The sequence below is a fragment of the Meleagris gallopavo genome, chromosome 2, assembly GCF_000146605.3.
Source record: "Meleagris gallopavo isolate NT-WF06-2002-E0010 breed Aviagen turkey brand Nicholas breeding stock chromosome 2, Turkey_5.1, whole genome shotgun sequence".
NCBI classification, from domain to species: Eukaryota; Metazoa; Chordata; class Aves; order Galliformes; family Phasianidae; genus Meleagris; species Meleagris gallopavo.
Genome location: NC_015012.2, coordinates 93,359,882 through 93,380,106, shown reverse-complemented (window position 1 = coordinate 93,380,106; position 20,225 = coordinate 93,359,882). Strand labels below are relative to the sequence as shown.

At 40.3% G+C, this 20,225-nt stretch overlaps 1 protein-coding gene across 1 annotated transcript in view; it reads right to left on the bottom strand.

Annotated features, from left to right (window-relative positions):
* TAF1B (TATA-box binding protein associated factor, RNA polymerase I subunit B) overlaps positions 1 to 20,225 on the bottom strand; it is a 44,634-nt gene that overhangs the window by 13,069 nt on the left and 11,340 nt on the right. Inside the window, exons 6-7 of the mRNA XM_019613276.2 lie at positions 19,825 to 19,924; positions 33 to 180 (exon numbers count right to left, since the gene is read on the bottom strand). Of these exons, the coding sequence (XP_019468821.1) occupies positions 33 to 180; positions 19,825 to 19,924 (248 nt within the window). The remainder of the gene's footprint in view (positions 1 to 32; positions 181 to 19,824; positions 19,925 to 20,225) is intronic.

The window sequence follows — 20,225 nt, the reverse complement described above, 5'->3', positions numbered from 1 at the left end:
CATTATTGGTTCAGGTTAGGGAAAATATTTACCAGGTAAATTAGCTTCCATCAAGTACTTCATGCACAATACATCTGGATGCAGAAAGCAGTTGTCTGTTATATCTGGAAAACGAGGCAGGTCTAAAAATGCTGCAAGTTCAACCATTTTGTTGTAGACTTCTTCATATACAGGCCACGACTGCAAAACAGAGTTAAGAGCGTGTTATGTATTTGTGTTGGTGTATTTGTTATTAATTTTAATAATGAATTTGCTATTTTATTACAGAAACACTGCATTCTTTCAGCACTCTGCATGACTGAACACACGTGCGAGAATGGAGCCAGGCTGCAGTACTGCAAAGAGAAACACTGGCTACTTTTAAAGCCCATAAAGTGCATATAATGCCAATAAAACACTGCTGTTCAGACATGCTGCCAAGCCACTGCCCTCTTAGTGAAGGGATCAGTACATTTCCAGATGCTCCAAGACTGAAACTGCATTTAAAAACAGTAATTAAATAGAAGGTGAAATATCTCAAGAGGTAAGAGATAACAGAATCAGAATGGGTGAGGCTGGGAGGGAGACCATCTGATCCCAGCGCCCTGCTCAGGTCAGCTACAGCAGGTTGGCCAGGACTGTGTCCAGTTGGATTCTGAGCATCTCCAAAGATGACAACTACCTACAACTGCATGGTCAACCTGCTGTTCCAGTGGTTCACTACCTGCACTGCAGAAAAAAAAAATATTTCTTATGATTAAATGGAATTAAATAGCTAATGTGGTGACTGTTGAAAGATAGTGTTTTGTAGCTGAGCAGTTACTTTGTGTTACTATGCTCCACTGCAATTTCCACAGAAATAAGTAGGAGGCATTACTTTCAGAGCAACCTAAGAACTTTTCTTTAATTGGAATTTAGCAGAGGTTTACACTTTGTGCACAGATTCAGAACTTCCTTGATCAATAATGAATTCAGGGTTCTGGTTTTTATAGACCAAACTGAGAACAGAGCAATCATGTTTATGACAACAGTGAGACTGAAGTAATGTCTTTTCATCCAATCATTTGGTTTCCTTTCTTTTAATATAAGCTATGTAGCCAATGTTCACATTTTATAGTTTTGGAGTGTTACCGCTTTTTTTTTTTTAAAGTGCACTCCCCCCAGACTACAGTTAAGACTAGCTTAATAGCATTAATAAATGCTTAAGTAAACAAATAACCCTACTGTCACTATTACACATGCCAACTTCTTGTAACAGTTAGGAAGTTGTTCATTAGATTTTCTAAACGGTGTTAAAAAGTGGCTTAGGCTTCTACATGACTATCTTGAGAAACAAGAAAAACACGCATTGCCGGACCTCTGCAAAAGCTCAGGCTCACCGTGCTTCCCTTCCTCTTAAGAGAGCAGCCGTTAACTGAATACCAAAACAAAACCTGAATCAGATTTCACTTTTCTCCAGTGTATTTGGGAAAAAAATGAAAGTCCCAGATGATTCAAATAAAAGCATCGCATAAGTAATGTTCCTAGTTAGATACAAAGGAAATGTGTTGGATGAACAGCAGCTGAATTAGTAGCTTCTTAATAGCACAGCAAAGATGACAATAAAGACACCGAGAATTCAGTCATTTGAAGCATTCCCATTCTCAAACAATAAACTATCACCAGTGAAGTTATCTGAAGCCTAATTTAACCAAGAGCTGCTTTAAGGTGCATAGCTTTTAATTTGAGGGTCCTATCACTTTTTATATGAGCTTTTCTCACCACATCAGGCTAAGGAGGCAGCCCTAGGTTCTAGGTCCCAGGAACACCAAGAGCTATCATTGGACTCATTTTAAAAGGGTATAAACAAACAGACACAGTTATTAGTCAATTTACGTTCATAAACAGATGTGAACACAACTGGGACACGTGGCTCTAAAAGGACACACTAATCCACCACAGAGACCAACCAAATCAATTACTGCTTCCCAAGGCTTAACTCTCGAACTCCACATCGACTGCACAACTCGTGCCTCTACAATGCAGAGCTGAGTTACAACAAGGTAAGATGAATGGAACCCTGTGCTTCCAGGAATACACAGCCATCGCCTGAGCTTTGGGCTGTAGGTGTAAGCTGAACCTAACAGATGACATCTCAGCAAGACACATCACAGCAAGGAGCTGGAAGGCTTGAAGGTTGAGGACTGAAGAGACCAGAGAGCATTTCTAGCCCTGGAAATTCTTATCTGTCACCACGTACACCTGCCTAATTCTGAAGGAGGTCTGATTTCATACAGAAAATCTCTTATGCTGCAAAATCTTATACTAACTGGGAGGGTTAAAACAAACAGAACACCCAAATTCCACACAACAAGCACAGTAAATGCCAGAACGATACTAGAAAAAAGCAAAATACAGCAAAGCAGCAGCCTTCAAAGTCAGAGACCCACACCATGGCTGAGGCTCAAAGGGATCCATGGAAGTCACCTGGTTCAATCACGGACCAACTGGGTCCAACCTAGAGCAGGTCGCCCAGGCCTACATCCAGGTAGCTTCTGAATACCTCCAAATTGATAAATTTTATCACTTTCTACCTAGCTATGCATCTCTTCCAGCAAAACAAACAAATGAAGTGATAAGCAAGTTGCAAAAAAAAAAAAAAAAAAAGACTACCCAAAACAACAAATCAACTAGAAAAGCAAGTTTCAGAGCTGGGGCTTCCTTCCAATGAAAGCAAAGCCTCCAGCACCTCATGATTAAACCCCAGGGTAGGAGTCCTTGGACAAGAGGGGATTAGACCACACACAACACATTATCCAAGTACAACTTTCACTTATCCAATCACAAATTAAAAGATTTTGCATTACTTATTTGCAGTTGTGTTTCTGTGTTAAATATTAGGACAACTCCCCAGTCCATCAGCACATGGAGTTACTGAGCTCTCACTTTGTTTCGAGAACCTGGGAAACACTCCACATATAAAACTCAGTTACAAACCCTTGAGGGCACTTAATAATTTCAGGAAGACTGACAGAAAACCCTTTTAAAGTCATGCCATCTGATAGCCCTTTCAGGTGTTTCGCAAGCTGGAATTTCTTCAAGACTGATCAACAATGCTGACAGAGCCCATAACTCGTCCAGAATGGGTACAGAGGTTACTGAGAACTTTTCTTAACAGCTTTGTCTTGGAAATCTTTTGTGCCTCATTCTCACATATGACAAACAAGCTAACTTCAGGTCTTCTACAGAAAGCAGCGTGGAAGATTACTACTACTTAATGCTTTTCTTTTTTCTCTCTCCCCAACTCCAGCTTTGCATAGGAAAAAGAATATATAATGTTTAGTTGGTAAAGATGCATCTAGTATAAGATTTTCATTATAACATATACTCATTACACTATTTAAATTAGTTGCCTTTATCGTTCGAAATTACATGAAATTTTTCACCTGTGTTAGAAAAGAACCACCTGGTTTTCAGAAGCAGGTGAGCCAAACTATTAACATGATAATCAGATCACAGCAGCAGGTAATTGTTTTGGGTGAGCCAAGATTGCAGCCTCTCCTACTTGTTTGGACAGTATCAGAATGTTGCTGATCAACAAGTAGAAAACAGTATACAATTGGCTGGCTTTCTAGATTCACTTGCAGGCTTCACAGCTTCTTGTTTCAAATGTGGTCTAACTGACTCTCTTCTTAGATGACTGTATAGACAGTTTTCACCTCCTGTATCACGACAAGAAACCAGGAGTAATTACTTACATATTCACACTTCTGTTTATATTATTGTGATTATGTTCTATCTTTCTGAAAAGAATTGAAGAGTTGTTTTAAATCTTTTCTCTTTTCTTTTTCCCTATCGTACTCCTTTCCAGTACTTTTCCCTAGTACAGTTCCCTTTATCATTCATTTAATCACAAATTTCCCGAAGATTGTTTTCTTCCTATACCTGCATGTTTTCTAAGGCTCTACCTTCTCCTGTTCTGCTTGCATTCAGTAGCAGACATCCTTCTATGAGATTCCTTTAACAGCCATTTAATTCTGGAATCTACTTCCCTTTTTTATTATTGGCTTTTTATAGGTTGTTGGAGATCTTTGAAATTTGGAGTCTAGATATGCTTAGAACTATCTGAATACCAGCAAACCTCATCACTTTCCAGAAGACCAAATCAGCCTAGCCTGAATTTGAAAAACGTTGTCAAATTTCTCAAGAAATGGACTAAGAAAGGAGTTTAACCTGAAGATCTGGAAAACAGCCAGTTATGAAGCTTGGAGAAGAGTGTATGCAATAGAACCCAGAAGCTGGTTCATTAAAGCAAGGCATGTCCATAAATCAGAAGATATTTAGTCTGAAGTTAATAAAGCCCATCAGAGTACCACAAATGGGTACTCCAAGTGGGTACTCTAAGTGTGTAAACACCTCTGAATGAAGCCTGCGTTGAGACATACATTGCCAGGAACCCTAGCTAGCTTTAGAACTAGCTAAGGTAAAATGAGCTATCACAGCAGTCAAGCAAGTGCTCTGCAGAGCCTGGTACATTGTGCTTTGCTTCTGCTACTCAGCTATTTCAGCTGAGCAACATCTGTTCTCTGCAGCAGAAAGCTGTCCTGCCCTCCTTGGATGGGATACAGCCCACCATGCTGCACAAAGAACTGCCAATAAAGGCAATAAACAAATCAGCTGTGAAATGTACACCCAAACTAGTATTTAATGCTGACTGACCTTGTGACCTAATTGTTATGTGATACCTAACGTGATTGGAAAGCCCAAACTCCTAAGATGAGTGAAGTTTATTTCTCCATGCAGGGGTCCTGCCCTCACCAATCCACTATTTTTGTGCACTTCTACTAATCTGGCTACTCCATTCAAATACATACCAACAAATCTTACTGATAGATATTTTTCATCTCTTTTTTTTCCCCCTCTGCATAACACCTATCTGCCTCATCATCACCCCACCTGCAGCGGCATGAAATTATTGCAAGAACCATCACAGACAAAGTGCACTTTAATGTTTTACCACTAATAAAACCTTCAGAAATAGATAACATTCTTTTCCCACCTAAGTGAGATGGCCAAACTAAGGTAGGTTGCAGTTAGACTCCGTGCAGAGCGAAGCTAAATTCTGTGTGAACAATTTCTTTGCTGGAGTACAGGGTATATACCAGAGACAAAGGCCATGTAGAGAATGGGTACCATTACCACTGCTGTACAAAACTGTCTCAGTCTCAAATTGCTGGTGCATGTGAAAGGATTCTGGGGAGAACCACCGCTCCCTGCTCTTCCATCCCTCCCTAGGTCATCATCAGAAGCAGAGGACCAGGTTCAATGGGCACTGAGATGACCCGGTACCACCATTTCAGTGTGGATGAAAGGAGCAGATGCAGTTCTTCAAACACTGATATCCATGAATCATATACAGATGCTGATGTAACAGCAAAGGGTGTGCCTGGAATTATTAAAAGGGAACCAAATGACAGGAAGAACAAAGACAGGTGAAACTGCTACAGCTCTATTCATACAACTGCTGAAAAATATACTGCATGTAAGAGTTCTGCTAGAAAAGACAGACACAGCATACGCTTGAAGTTGGTACTGAGGATTGTTGTAGAGAAAAGATTCATTTTAGAAGAGGGCTCAATAAACAATGTTTACACATTGAGAGAATTAATTCTAGGCGTGCTAGGATATTTGACTGCATGGGATTGACGCAGGCAGTTTTTAATCAAGGAATGGTACGTGGATGATGAGCCAGCAACCTACATGCAAGAGAAAGAGCTAAGTGAGCATTCAGCACAGATCACAAAACCACACAATCATAGGGGCTGGAGATCATCTGGTCTAACCCCCAACAGTGTACCTGTACTGGAAAAAAAAAGTTGTTTGGCTCTATTGCAGGCTTTTTAATATCCTACTTTTGCCTTGCTCATTAGGCAGTTCCTGGCTAAAGTGGTTTTTGAATAAATGAGTTTCAATATTATTAAACCAACAGGGAGACGTGCATGAACGTTGCTCTGCTCATGCTCAAGTTAAGTCTGAGCAACAAATACTTTTCTAAAAAATGTGGTTTTTCTATAAATGGAGAGAGCAATCCAGCAAGGAACTGAACTGTCATAAACATATTGAGCTACAGGAGTTCGGGAACAGATTTTATTGAATTTCATAAATATTTTGGTAGGTTTGTTTTCTGTCTTCATTAAGTAATGCTTGAAGGCAGGTATGGACAAGCTAGAGTTTCTGTTACACAACAGCAAGCTCCCGTGATAAACTTGATTACAATAACCCTTTCAGCAGTGAACTTCCTCCTCAGTTTTTTTTTTTTTTTTAATAAAAGCCTCACCCTTGATTCCTTTCATTCTGCACTATTCTTTTTATTGTGAACGAGTAGTACATGCACCTGCTAAAAGTGAACAAGAATACAAAATTACAAAGAAAGAAAGAAAGAAAACAAATAACAGAGAAAAGGAACTCCCCCAAATAAAAATTACAGAGTATGGCAAAAACGCTGCAGACCAAAGCAGGAATTGCTGCTTGCTTTGGAAAGTAAAAGCAGCACGGCTGATTAGCAGAATTTGTATGGCTGGAATTCTCCACCTCTTAGAAGATTTTTAAAAATAAACAAGAATGACTGGCTTCCGTGTCAATTTGAATTCCTTAAAGAGCTGCCATTAGAAACAAAAATCAGAGGGCTCATTCAAATTTCAACTGGGAGAATGGGGATCCTTCCACATCAGACAAAATGGGATTTTGCAAAAGGACCTTAGTAAATAGTTTGTAGCTCAGCTACAAACCAGCCTAGGGGGTGCACATCCCAGGGAAGCAGAAAGCTGCTGTCATTATGGACTGAACGCTCTGGAAGAAAACAGAACGAACGTACTGACCTGCATTCATGAGTTAATTCATCGATTTCATTAGCAATTCCTTAGTTTGACTCAGACTCAAACTAAAATATAAACACACAGTGCACCAAAATCCAGCTGCGAAACAATCCCAAGGGCAGTGGTTTCCTCAGAGATGTTTGATGACTTGAAGACATGGGTATTAGCCAGGATCAGATTATGAAGTGGTACAAAATCCTTTTGAATAGGCAGTGTGAAAGAAAAACTTATTAAACAAGGTGACAACTCCACTAGGTTTAGGAAATCTTGAGGGTTATTCATGGCAGTACCCCAGACGCACAGTGTTGCCTTGGGCAAGTCTCTCCGTCCTGATGTCCCAGCAGCAAGGGAGCAGCAGTGCCCCATCACCCCCAGTATGAGCAGAACAGCCACCACAGCACCTGATGGGCACCCAAGGACAAAAAGAAGCAAATGTTCTGCAGCTGTGCTGGCTTTAGCTAGCATCTGCTAAAGCAGGCTTAAACTCCCACGTTAGATGAAGAAAAGGAAAAGATAGACGAGCAGCTCAGTACTTTCTGTGTGTTAAACTGCAACACTACCTTGTTGTAGAAACAGTAAGAGATTAAATGATTAATAGCTACACCCTAGCACACTTTGCAAATTCCTTCAGTAATTCCTAAAATCTGCACACTTAACTTTATAATCTTAGTCACAATTGAAAGACATGAAAATAAGACTGTATTAGTGTAATCTGTTCACAAATCTAAGATCTATGCCTAACTTAAAAGCCAAAAAGAAAAGAACAGAAGGTTGTTTAGAAGTATTACCAGTAACATGTAAAAACAACTGTCCCCTACAAGACCCACTATTTACCCTCACTTGGCTTTTCACTTATCTCCTCTTGCCACATTTTTAGGCCAGAGTTTGTGCCATTTTTCTTTCCTCCTCCTAGCGTTGGGAAGAAAAGTAGCTGGTTTTTATTAGTTATCTCACAAAGTTTTACCATCTCAAAAAAGTTTCTCCAGAGCACAAAACCCACAAATTGAAACCCTAACTTTAATTCCAGAACAGCAACAAAAAGTGGCTGTACCACATCTATTCAAGAAGATCTACTTAGCCTTGTGTCCAGCAGCGAGCAAGAGAGATGAGTGGGAAGGAATTTAAGAGCCAAATAAGCCACAAGGACACTTTCCCAAATTTTTGTCCAGCTTCACATGGTCTGTGGCTGAGCCAACACTTACTAGTTCTGCATGCCTTTTCTTCTGTGGGCTTTGTCCAGTCATTCTCTGACCCTACTAGCATCCAGAATGTCTGATAGCAACAAGTTCCAACAATTACCCACAAGATACACAAAGAAAAATTCTCTGCTGTTTGATTCTGAACCAACAGACTAGCAAATTTTGTCTGACGCTTCCCAAGAAGCGATACTGGGAGAGATTCAGAATGGCTGCCATTTGATCAAAATAAACTATCACCATAACTTCCTCCCAGTCATCTCTTCTTTAACCTGAAAGGTAAGTAGACACACTTAATTGTTTCTTGCCTAGGAAACCTGCATCTGCTTTTGATCATTCTTGTCACTCCACAAATCTTCTAGTTCACCCCAAAACCAACAGCAGCAAAAACAAAACAAAACAAAAAAAAACCAATCCAACCAGAATTTCATAGCTTAAGGAGTAAGATGGATTTATACATTAACTATGTTTCATTCCCTATTCCTTATTAGAAGTCAGGAATTACTAGAAAATAATTCTAATATAGCTGAACTCAAACAGCTGCATGTTTGAAAACATCATCAAGGAATTGTAGAAACCCGTATAATTAAGATCATGCAGATATTTAAATTAAGGTTGGTACATGAACATAACATTGATCATATCAGCTTTCAGAGAACATTAAAACATTTCTACTTGAAAAAAAAATAATCACTTCCTACTAGACAGACTTAATGTGCATTTCCGCTGATTCGGATACACCTCATGGGTGTACCTGGACACAAAGCAGATATCAGTGAAAAAATATATTTCTATTTAATTGAAGCTTGTGGTCAATGAATCAGAGTCTTTTCTTAAAGAACAGTAAAAATTAAATGCAATGCTTGCCCACTGTAATCTTTACCCACTATAATGATGCCATACAAAAAAACAAAGCTTGTAAAGTTTTTCTCCTTCCCACACAATGTCTTTGTTTCCTACTCTTCTCTCCCACTTGTCTCAAAATAACATCAGTCAACTGCTGGATAGGATGAAAACCTCAGAAGTTTCAAACTGTATTTGCTTTCTCTATATTCCCATAACAATCAAGCTGAGAGATTATGCATTTCAGTAGATGCAGAAAGGAGTAGTTTTCTTGCATGAGAAATCTGGTTAAGGTGGTAGCGTGTTTTTTTTTCCCAACTCATTCAAAGCTGTTTGTAACACAGAAGAGGTTACTTGTCTCCATAACACCATTCACTTTTTCTACAAGGCTAACTCTCCAAAAATGGTCAGCAGACCATTTTATTTTAAAAACCATCTTCAGAGTAGACAATGGCTTAATTTATCAACATATTCATTTTAATCAATAAACTTCCAAATGGCAATTTAGATGTCAATGTCAATTTAGAAAATGCATTTTATCACCTATCAAATTAGCAATGCCAAATCAGTCACCAAATGGTAGGCCGACTACAGACAGAAGAAAGTAGGCTCACAATCGCAGGGTCTCGTTCTCATGGGGGACTTCAATCAGCTTGATATTTACCAGAATAGCAACATTATCAGGCATACATGGTCCTGGAGTTTCCTGCAGTGCATGGAAGGTAACCTTCTGATACAGGTGGTGGAAAGAAGTGCTGCTGGACCTTCTTAAAAACAGGAAAGGTCTGGTTGGGTATGTGAAGGCTGAGGGTATCCTTGGATGCAGTGACTATGAGACAGTGGAATTCAGGATCTTTATCAATGACATCGATGATGGAATCGAGTGCACCCTCAGCAAGTTTATTGATGATACCAAGCTGAGTGGTGCAGTTGACACGGGGGAAAGAAGGGATGCCATTCAGAGGGACCTTGACAAGCTAGAAAGGTGGGCCTGGGTGAACCTGATGAGGTTCAACACAGCAAAGTGCAAGGTTTTGCACTTGGGCCGGAGGAATCCCAGGCATCCATACAGACTGAAAGGAGCGGTCCTTGAGAGCAGCCCTGTGGAGAAGGACTGGGGGTCCTGATGAATGAAAAGCTTAACATGAGCCAGCAGTGTGCTCCTGCAGCTCAGAAAGCAAACAGTATCCTGGGCTCCAGCAGAAGAATGGGGGCCAGCAGGGACAGGGAGGCGATCGTCCCTCTCTGCTCTTGTGAGGTCCCATCTGGAGTACTGCGTCCAGGTCTGGAGCCCCCAGTACAAAAAAGACAGGGAGCTGTTGGAGAGGGTCCAGAGGAGGGCCACAAAGATGATCAGGGGATTGGAGCACCTTCCCTATAAGGACAGGCTGAGGGAGCTGGGCTTGTTCAGCCTGGAGAATAGAAGGTTGCAGGGTGACCTCATTGCAGCCTTTCAGTATCTAAAGAGAGCCTATAAACAAGAGGGGAGTCAACACTTTGAAAGGGTAGATAACTGCAGGACAAGGGGAAATGGTTTTCAGTTGAGGGAGGGAAGATTTAGATTGGATGTTAGGGGAAAGTTCTTTACAGAGAGAGTGGTGAGGTGCTGGAACAGGCTGCCCAGAGAGGTTGTGGATGCCTGTCCCTGGAGGTGTTCAAGGCCAGGTTGCGTGGGGCCCTGGGCAGCCTGGTCTAGTATTAAATATGGAGGTTGGTGGCCCTGCATGTGGCAGGGAGTTGGAGCTTGATGATCCTTGAGGTCCCTTCCAACCCTGGTCATTCTGTGATTCTGTGATCTTATGTGGAAGAAACAAGGCAATACATAGCACTGCCAACCAAGACTTCAGGAGAGCCAACCATGACTTCAAGGACATACTTGGAGGCATCCCATGGGTTTGAGCATTGGAAGGTAATGGGGCCCAAGAGAGTTGGCTGACATCCAAGCATCACTTCCTCCAAGCTCAAGATCGGTGCATTCCTAAGAGTAAGAAATCAGGTAAGGGTGGGAGGAGATCCACATGAATGAGCTAGCAGCTCATGGAAAAATTCATATGGAAGAAGAAAGTCCATGGACAGCAGAAAAGCGGTCTGGTCTCTTGGAAGGAACATAGGAAGGTTGTCAAGGCATGCAGGGATGCAGTGAGCAAGGCTAAGGCCCACTTGGAAATAAATCTGACTGGGAAGGTCAAGGACAATAAGGAAGGCTTCTTTAAGTATGTCAATAGCAAAAGGAAGACTATGAAAATTGTTGGTCTGCTGCTGAATGAGGTGGGTGTCTTGTTAACAGAGGACACTGAGAAGGCACAGTTACTGAATGCCTTCTCTGCTTCTGTCTTTGCTGTTAGGACTGCCCTTGAGGAATCCCAGACCCTGGAGATAAGAGCTAGTCTGTGGAAAGGAAGATTTCTCCTTCATCAAGGAGGATCCGATCAGAGATCATCTAGGCAAATCTGAGACACACATATCCATGGGTCCCAATGGCATGAACCCAAAAGTACTGAGGGAGCTGCCAAGAAGCTTTCTATCACCTTTGAAAGGTCTTGGGGAATGGGAGAGATGCCTGAGGATGATAAGGGTAGCGAAGCACCAGAACAGGCTGCCCAGAGAAATTGTGGAGTCTCATTCTCTGGAGATAGTAAAAACTTGTCTGGATGCTTTTCTGTGTAACCTACTGCAGGATATCTGCTTTAGCAGGGGGTTGGATTAGATCTCCAGAGGCCCCTTCCAACCCCTGTGGTTTCCTCAGCAAGAATTTCAGTTGAGTGACTTCATAAAATACTCAGAATACAGAAGTAGACAGAGGAATTTCACTCCTCCTTAGACGTTGGGACAAAAATCATAAAGCCCTAAAACACTGATTCACTTCATCTACCCCTTCTAGAAGAGTACTATAATTAGGAGACTCAATCTACACCCACAACTAAAGAAACACAAGCACTTAAGAAACACTATCAAGTTTATAAACTTCTATTAACATATACAAACTCTGTAATGAAGCAAATGTTAATCCATCTGCTTTTAAGATGATGAAATTATAGATCCAGAAATAGCATCTTTGATATCAAACAATCCCAAAGTATGAAATATAATTTGCTCAGTTATGCTACATCCAGCTTAGGGTACAAATCAAGGAACAAAATGAGCGTGGAGGAATTAGCCCGAAAGGCTGGATAAATACCCATAGTTTTTAATGATATTAAAAATGATCACCATGAGATTTCTAAGGCTCTTCAGTGGTCAGCTTGACTGTGTATGAGGTTACACCACCATTACAGTTCACTCAGAACATCAACCCCTTGGCTCCAAGCACGGCAGGTGCAGCACTGTGCTCTGCAGCCGTTCCCACTAAGATGGGTTGTCCCACGGACAACCCATCATTCTCCGTGCTCTTGGGGTTTGAGTACAGACCTCATCTCCCGTGTGACAATACTGCCCAGCTACTTTGCTATGTGAGAAGAAACCCATTTCTTTTTACTGTATTTAAAAGAACAATGAAAAATAACTAGACCTTTGTTCTCAGCACACGTGGGAAGAACGACCTACATGAGCAAAATCAGCGCACCAGCTCCACAAGCTTGTCCAGCCCTTGAGGAGATGGGCTGAGTGTCTGCAAAGAGAGAAGCATGAATGCTCTAGCAACAGTTTCTCTCCTATGTCCCATGTGATGTACATCAAGAAACATTTAAGATATCTAATAAGAATGTAAGTGAGAGAGGTACCTGCTTTCCAAAGTTTCCAAAGGCAGATGCTATCCTGTCTAGGTTTAGGCACTTCAAACACAGGAAAATATTTCACCAATGTGTGATATGCTCCCAACTTCGAGAAAGAAAACAGAAGGAGCTCAAAGTACATTACAAGACAATGCAAACAGCTGTTTCCAGCATGAATAAGCTGGGCAATAGACTAAGTTAGACATCTAAGTGATGAACATTCTCCATTCAGTACCATAAATGCGAAGAACTAGTTTTCAAGAAACCTACGATACTGATTCTACCTCTGGTCATAGCATACCTTCTTTATTCAATCAATCCTATTAGCATAAATTACACTAACTCCTTTACACTTTGACAAAGATTATTAGAAATTAATGAGGAATGAATGTTAAATTAGTTCTAAGATTGAGCCATTAACCTTGAAGCCTCAAGACTACAGCCAAATTCTAGTTTTTGTTGTATACAGTAGGTAACATCAAAGTTTTTAGCAAATTTCTTTTCTTAACCCATGAGAAATCCTCCCATTTATAATTTCCTCCAGGCTAAACGTCAGTTCTTCTGCCCCCAATATTCACAGGGAAATCAAAACCAGGAGGTGTATTAAACTTCTTAAACTCATCAGCTAAATTTACAAAACAAAACTGATTTTACTATGCTTGAACAATGCTGAGTTGATTCAAATATGCATGTGTGGAGCAACCCTATTTTATTCAAAACAGCTCTTACTGAGCAGCTAAATTATTAGACGGTCACAAGGCAAAAAATGTCTATAGGTTACAAGTATTAACAACTGTATTCCCATTATAATTTTGCCTATAATCACAATAATTAGAAATAAGGGCAAAATCTGAGGTTTGACATCTGCCATCATGGTAAAATTCAGCAACACGTAGCTACACTGTAAGACAAGAGATTATCATTATAGAATCATTGCAAACCTGGAAGCAAAGGCGTCCAACATTGAACAGCACAAGAATACAAATTCCAAATTTAAACCTTGTTCTCAGTTATGACAGTAAAATATACAAAAATCCCCAGCTCCTGACTTAAAAGGATGCACGTTAGGCCTCTCCAAACACAGTATCGGTTGGTCACTAGTATTGCCTGACAGCTCTTGTTTTTTTGAGATAATGGGAGAACACAACAGGAGGCGCACAACTCAACAACAATCTCCTGGATAAAAGAGGCAAGAAACAGCATTGTAGATACTCTGCAATGAAATCAAAGGTGAAGGCAACTCAGCCGTACACAGCAAAGAAAGTAGACCAAAAAAAAAAATCCACCATCACCAAAAGAACCTTTAATTTCAAGGTAAATAGGCAAGCCATGAAATAAATAGGAATAAGAATAAAGTTCGTTCTGTATCTGGAAGAAGAACAAGAATCCATCTTGTTAAAATAATACGGAAGGCAGAGAAAATTTATGCCTGTAAAAAAGTAAAGCAGTATCTGATAAAATGAAGTATTTCACAAAGGATAGGCCTAGGAAATTTACACACAAGAAGCTTCAAGGAAATAACTGAGGAGCTCAGGAGTTCTCTGAAACACAAATGTTGTTTTTTTAAAATATCTTAAGAAATTCTGAAGATCAAAGGACACACAAAATTAATATTAAAAAATGTAAACGGGGAGATGCAGGAACTCTACAATGATTAGCCTGGCATGGATTCTGAAGAAAATAGTACAATGACAATGGGAAAAATGGGAGCTAAAAATACCCTGTCAGTCAAACAACTTTCATAAGGTCATAAGAGGAGAGAGCCAGCGGAAGCTTCAGCTCCAACAAGGAGATCTACAGGTGCTGCTTCTCTGAAAAGAGCATTCTCCTTATTTATGAAAGCTAGCTGATATAAGGGGAGCAAATAAATAAAAAGGCAGCAGAAATCCACACCTCAAACACAAAAACAGCTGCTCCACTGGAAAAAAAAAAAAGGCATGCAGAACAAAGAAGTAAAACACAACTGCCTTTAATACAATGGATACACATAGATACAAAAGTACTGCTAAGAATTAAGAAAAATAAAAATAAAAGTAAATAAAATCATAAGAACAGGAAGAAAATACAGTCTATAGACTGCTATAAAAGAAGAGAGCAAAGACTCGAAGAGTTTCACTGTAGAGAAGTTCATCTGCCAATGCTTGCAGCAAGCCTTTCACAATCAAAAGCAGAAAGAAACATAATAATGAAAGCTAGAGAAGATGTACGCATGCATGCGTGCAAGATATATACTCCTCCAACTCAAAAAATCATAGAATCACAGAATAAAACTCAGCACTGAAGAAGAACATTTTGAGAAGAGCTGAGGAGTCTTCCATCCTACTTGAGAATTACACTGTGATGCCTATTCCAACACCTAGCACTCCTTACTTGAGGGAAAGGAAGACTCAGATGAATTACACCTTTTCTTAGGGCACCAAATATATGCACTGCTTTTCAAGCTCCTCTTTTTCCTATCAAACCCAACATCAGATCATAAATACAAATGAAAATTTTTATTAAACTGAACACAATGGAGAACTGCCCACAATTACTGATACAGACAACAGATATCATTTTAATGCTGAATGATGAGCTATTAAGTGTGAAAGAAAGACAGTGTCAGGGAGAAGAAAGAGATAACAAAAGGCCTTTCAGCGAGGCTGAAAAATAAGAATGGAAAAAATGAAGGAGAAGACACCATAAAAACACTTACAGGAATGAAATACATAATAAGGGAAAAAGTTTAAATGTATAGGGAAAAATCTGGTGAAGGCAGAGCAAATCACGGCAACTCAGTATCAGGAAGCAATGATGAAGAAATAAAGGATGAAAGTAGGTGAAGACATTTAAGATCAAAATTAAAACAAACCAGAAAATAAACTGATTTGAAGAGTCCTAGGCCACAAAGCATATCAATACTATTCTGTAAAGTGAAGTGTTCAGTGGTCCTCTCTGAACAGGACTGACCACAGTATCACAGAATTGTAGGGGTTGGAAGGGACCTCCAGAGATCATCGAGACCAACCCCCCTGCCAAAGCAGGTTCCCTACACCAGGTCGCACAGGTAGGCGTCCAGGCGAGACTTGAATATCTCCAGAGAAGGAGACTCCACAACCTCCCTGGGCAGCCTGTTCCAGTGCTCCGTCACCCTCACCGTGAAGAAGTTCTTACGCACATTCGTGCGAAACTTCCTATGCTGCAGCTTATGTCCGTTTCCCCTCGTCCTGTCTCCACGTACCACTGAAAAGAGACTGGCCTCACCACTATGGCCACCACACCTCAGATATTTATAAACCTGGATCAGGTCCCCCCTCAGTCATCTTTTCTCAAGGCTAAACAGACCCAGTTCACTTAGCCTTTCTTCATAGGGGAGATGCTCCAGGCCCTTCACCATCTTTGTGGCCCTCCTCTGGACTCTTTCCAAGAGATCCCTGTCTTTTTTGTACTGGGGAGCCCAGAACTGGACACAGTACTCCAGATGAGGCCTTACCAGGGCAGAGTAGAGGGGGAGGATCATCTCCCTCGACCTGCTGGCCATACTCTTTTTAATGCACTCCAGAATGCCATTGGCCTTCTTGGCCACAAGGGCACACTGCTGGCTCATGGCCAACCTGTCGTCCACCAGGACCAATGTTCACTGACCATCCATTCTCTCCTAGTCCTTCATCCCTTAGAAAAAAAACCTATTAACAGGTTTAGGAAGAAAAGAGCTATTTGAATGCCATAGGTGAGATTGAACGAAGGTAACTTCACCAAAGTCACACACACATCTGGCTCCTCGCCAAGCCTGGATACTCGTGCGTCTAAAATGAAGGCCATTCCAGGAGCTCTTCAGAACAACCGGATCTGAAAGCTATTTATGAGGCTACACCTATCCTGTTCCACACAGCACACACTCCAAACTGACGTGTCTGTTATCTTCAATACTTCGGTAAATCAAGTTGCACAAGAGGCATGGGAATCATCTGCTTACCTATAGACATGTAAGTTTGCGTGTGTGTCAATAACTTGAGAATCAAACCAAAAATTATTCCCAGGCACATAAAATAATAATGAAATATCAACCTGCAATCAAGAAGGAATTAAAAAAAAAAAAAGAATTAGGTGTAGGTGCTTCACCAGAGGACAAATGCTATACAAAAAAAAAAAAAAAGCTAGAAATCAAATTAGCCACAGAGCTTTATATATACTACTACTGATACACAAGCTAGTTTTAAGTCCAACACTAGTAGGCTTTTAAAGGTAAATAACCTCTGCAATAAGGAAACAAAAATGATTTCCACCTAAAAGAGATGACTGTTCATCAAAGATGCGTTAACTACTGGCAAATGCCTTCAGATTATGAGCGATTAACTATAGTTAACTGAATTGCAAATAGGAAGAAGAAACCTTGATCTCCTCCATAAAAAAAGTCACCAAGAAAGAAAAAACCCAAATATTGTGGAGACTGCTATGAGTCTGCTTTAGCAAAAAGCTTTTTTTTCCCCCCCCACAGCAGAAGATGAACATTTCCTTTTCTTCTGCTGTCTTGGGAAGTTAGAAATTCCGAATTAAGAACTAAGCAGGAGCATCCTGCTACTGCTGCTGTTTGCCCCATGAACATACTTTTAGATAAAACCCACTTCTCAAATGCTAACTTTTAACACACATGATTTTAATAGAGGAAGGGATAAGCACAGTGGATGTGTAATGAAATGAAGGCTTAAAAAGGAGAGCAATGGCAAAAATGAATACGTATGGAAGATAACTAACTCATTTCCCATTTTACACAAAGCTCATGAATAAAGAACTTTTATCCTTCATAAAATACTTGTGAGATAGTGCTTATCTCCTGTTATGGCCTGACACATTTGTGTCCAGACAGGTGTCCAGAAACAGAAACCTTTGTGGATGGTTTTAAGCAAAGCTCACCCTGTGCTGAATGCAAAAATACAGAAAACACCCTTCTTATTATCTGTTCCATTACTAAATCCTGCATAATTTATTTGCCACCTACACTGAAGATGTGACAGAGAATACAAGGCATGCTACACCATTAAGATCACAGCACACTGGAGATCAAAAGGAATCCCTGGAGATCACTGAGCCCATCCCCTGCTCAAAGCAGGGCCAACTACAGTAGGTTGCTCAGGACCGTGTCCACTCACTCAGGCTTTGAGCATTTCCAAAGATGGAGGCTTCACAGTAGTTTTGGGCAGCCTGTTCCAGTGTTCAGTCACCCTTACACTATGTTAAAAAAAATATATATATATAAATAAATTAGAAAATCTTATGTTTAAATTAAAGCTCCTGTTTTTCCAAAACGTGCCCACTGAGTCTTGCCCATTGTTTCTGATGTTCAGCAAAAGGAGTCTGATTCCATCTGCACTCCTTTCTATTGAGCACTTACTCATTTTACTGCAATGAAGCCCCTGCTCAGGGATAAAAAACCTCTGCCCCCTCAGCCTCTCTTCCCAGATATAATGTTTTTTCACCACCTCCAACTCCTAAATTGCAAGCAAGACAACGAAATACCATCAGTGATATAGACTCCATCCCTGTATTACACGCAGCACTGAACTCACTGACTGGAAATGCTAAGACAAGCTATGTTCCATGCATTCAGTTCCAACAACTGAATGACAATGAGAGTAAAAAATGTTGGACATACACACACAACTATGTAGATAGAAAGCAGATGCAACTCACCTTGTAGTAACTACTGCATTTATTTTTTTAAAGCTCTAATAACTTCAACCTTCCACAAATTTAGTGTATGCTGGATACCTGGAAAATTGTTACTGAAAACAGGTTTTTAAGCCACTGAGAGCACTTATACCTATGGTGACTCTTACTGAGTTATAATTCATCTATGTTTAACTGATAAGATGGCAGCTTATTATGATTTTGTATCTTAAGCAACCATGTAACTACTACTTGATTAAAATTTGGGTTGCAGTCAGCCAGCACAGGACACAATTAAATTTACTAAAAAAATGGTTAAGAAAATAACAAAAAAACCCCAAACAACTATTGAATAACCTTGTGAAACAGCTATGTTTTTGAAAATATTCTCAGTTTGCATTCACCAGACTTGAAATGCAACAAATAATGACATGAATAACAAGGCATGTAAGATGCTTTAATGACCATAATTTGATAAAACGTTTTTCCACAGAATCAGAGAATGGTTGGGTTGGAAGGGACCTCACAGCCCACCCACCCAACCCCTGCCATGGGCTGGCTGCCCCCCACCAGCTCAGGCTGCCCAGGACCCACCCAAGCCGGCCTTGAGCAGCTGCAGGGATGGGGCACCCACAGCTCTCTGGGCAGCTGTGCCAGGGCCTCACTGCCCTGAGTAGATTACTTCCTCCTAACATCTAACCTAAATCTCCCTCTTGTTAGTTTAAAGCCATTCTCTCTTGTCCTGTCACTATCAGAGAAGATTTTGAGGATAACTGTCTACAGAATATCATATACAGAATACCAAGGAGAAAAGAACATAGGCCGTGCTTTGAGGATAGAATACTGCACAATCTGACTTCCTGCTCCAAGACACCTGGTCTCCTGAATATCTCAAAACTCAGATGTCAAAACTGGATACAGGTGGATAAACGATTGGTAATCTCTGTGTTGTAATGAGCAGTAAGATCGGTTCTGAAACATAAGATCTAGGAAACACCTTGATGTTTTCTTCTGCAATTTTCAGCCCAATCACGTAGTCAAAAATGTCTGGGATCCTCCCTGGGCAACTGGGATCTCCTTTCTGCAAACCAGACCTCCCATTCTGAGGTGTGGTACAACTCCTATGCTACAGCTCACGCAAAAACTTCAACTGGGATTTTTGTTTGTTTTTGATTTAGTTGGGGCCAAAACTCAAGTTCTATGTAACCACTTTGAGAGGCACAAACGCAAAGGATGAAGACGAAGGTTTTTTGGTAGTTTTACACAAATACCACGTAGCCCTCAGACATGAAACCAAATCCTATTTCTGAACTTTCCAACAGAAGTTGAGAAAAAAGGTATTCCCAACAAATATTTACTGAATTTGTTTTAACTTAGGTAATTAGCCTAATTAGACTGGTTAACAATTAAAGCGCAGAGGGTCTCTGATTGCACTGCATTCTGCACAGACTCCAAGAATGTGAAACCTGAACTCTACAATGTAAGAATAGACTTAATCAATTTATTAGTACATTATTCAAAAATTAAAATACCACAAGATAAATTAACTGGTTGTTTGTTTTTAATCTATTATTTAAAGAAAAAAAAAAAAAATACCTCAACACAAAAGATCCTAAGATCAAGGCCGTATAACTTCATCTTCTCTGGAAAGTGCTGATAAGCATTGAAATATGGAATATGACCTTCAACAACAAACCTGCGTAAAAAAGCGAACACAAATAGCAGTTAGCACAACAAAAGCATGTTTGTCCTACAGTTAATCCATGTATCAATTTCTGGTTCAAAACAACGTCTGTATTATACTGCCTAAGCAATACTATCTGAATTCCACACCCCTAAATGCTCCACAGGATGAACATCAGCTCCATCCTTTAACAGGCCTTTAAATTCAAGCTCAGCTATGACTGACAAATGGTGATGTCACCACAGCAAGCTTACAATCAGCAGCCTCACATACAGTTTGTTCTGCACATTCTTCAGCTCCTGTGTTTTTGAAA